Source organism: Helobdella robusta (assembly GCF_000326865.2).
Source record: "Helobdella robusta unplaced genomic scaffold HELROscaffold_50, whole genome shotgun sequence".
Lineage (NCBI taxonomy): Eukaryota > Metazoa > Annelida > Clitellata > Rhynchobdellida > Glossiphoniidae > Helobdella > Helobdella robusta.
In genome coordinates, this window is record NW_008705255.1 from 918,553 (window position 1) to 919,438 (window position 886).

The following is an 886-nucleotide window of genomic DNA, read 5'->3' on the forward strand; positions in this document are numbered from 1 at the left end:
AACGAACGAACGAACGAATGAATAAACAAATAAATGAATGGAAAAATGAGTAAATGATTGAATGAATGAGCGAACGAACGAATGAGTGAATGAATGATTGACTGGATGAATTACTTTATTTATTTTCTACCACAGTCAAACAAATTCAGCGGTTCTGCACTCAGTTCGGTTAGATTTTAATGACAATAATAATGACAATAATAAAGACAATATCAAGGCAACTGTGACGCCAGTAAAAATACTAACAATAGTTGTTCTATTTTCGATAAATTGCCGACAACAATGTCATTGGTGTTTTCTTGACAATCCTACTCTTCTCCTTCTTGTTACTTCTTTAGTCTTAACTAGGATTGGTAACTCGTTCTACTGTGGTTTTTCTCATTCTACGCTCTATCCGTTAAGCAAAGCATTTGGAAGGAGACCATACTTTGGTTTTTCTCATTTTACGCTCTATCCGTTAAGCAAAGCTTTTGGAAGGAGACCATACTTTGGTTTTTCTCATTTTACGCTCTATCCGTTAAGCAAAGCTTTTGGAAGGAGACCATACTTTGGTTTTTCTCATTTTACGCTCTATCCGTTAAGCAAAGCTTTTGGAAGGAGACCATACTTTGGTTTTTCTCATTTTACGCTCTATCCGTTAAGCAAAGCTTTTGGAAGGAGACCATACTTTGTAGAGTATTGTAGGATTTTACCGAATTGTTGGCATTAAAGTTTGTCTTTTCTACAATTCTTACTAGAATTTTTTGAAAATTTTTCAATTTGTTGAAAAATTTGAAGAATTATCCAAGTTCATCATGAAAATTTAATGAAACTGTGCTCCCCCGAATTCACGATGATAAGGCCTTATTTCGACTCTTCATAAATCATCTTCAGTGCAGGTTTGGCG

General features: G+C 34.7%; 1 protein-coding gene across 1 annotated transcript in view; it reads left to right on the plus strand.

Annotated features, from left to right (window-relative positions):
- The window catches only part of HELRODRAFT_178884 (hypothetical protein), a gene marked incomplete at both ends in the record, with an annotated part of 2,492 nt that extends 1,783 nt beyond the window's left edge, over nucleotides 1-709 (plus strand). Inside the window, one exon of the mRNA XM_009027751.1 lies at nucleotides 136-709. Within this exon, the coding sequence (XP_009025999.1) occupies nucleotides 136-709 (574 nt within the window). The remainder of the gene's footprint in view (nucleotides 1-135) is intronic.
- Between the last annotated feature and the right edge of the window lie 177 nt (nucleotides 710-886).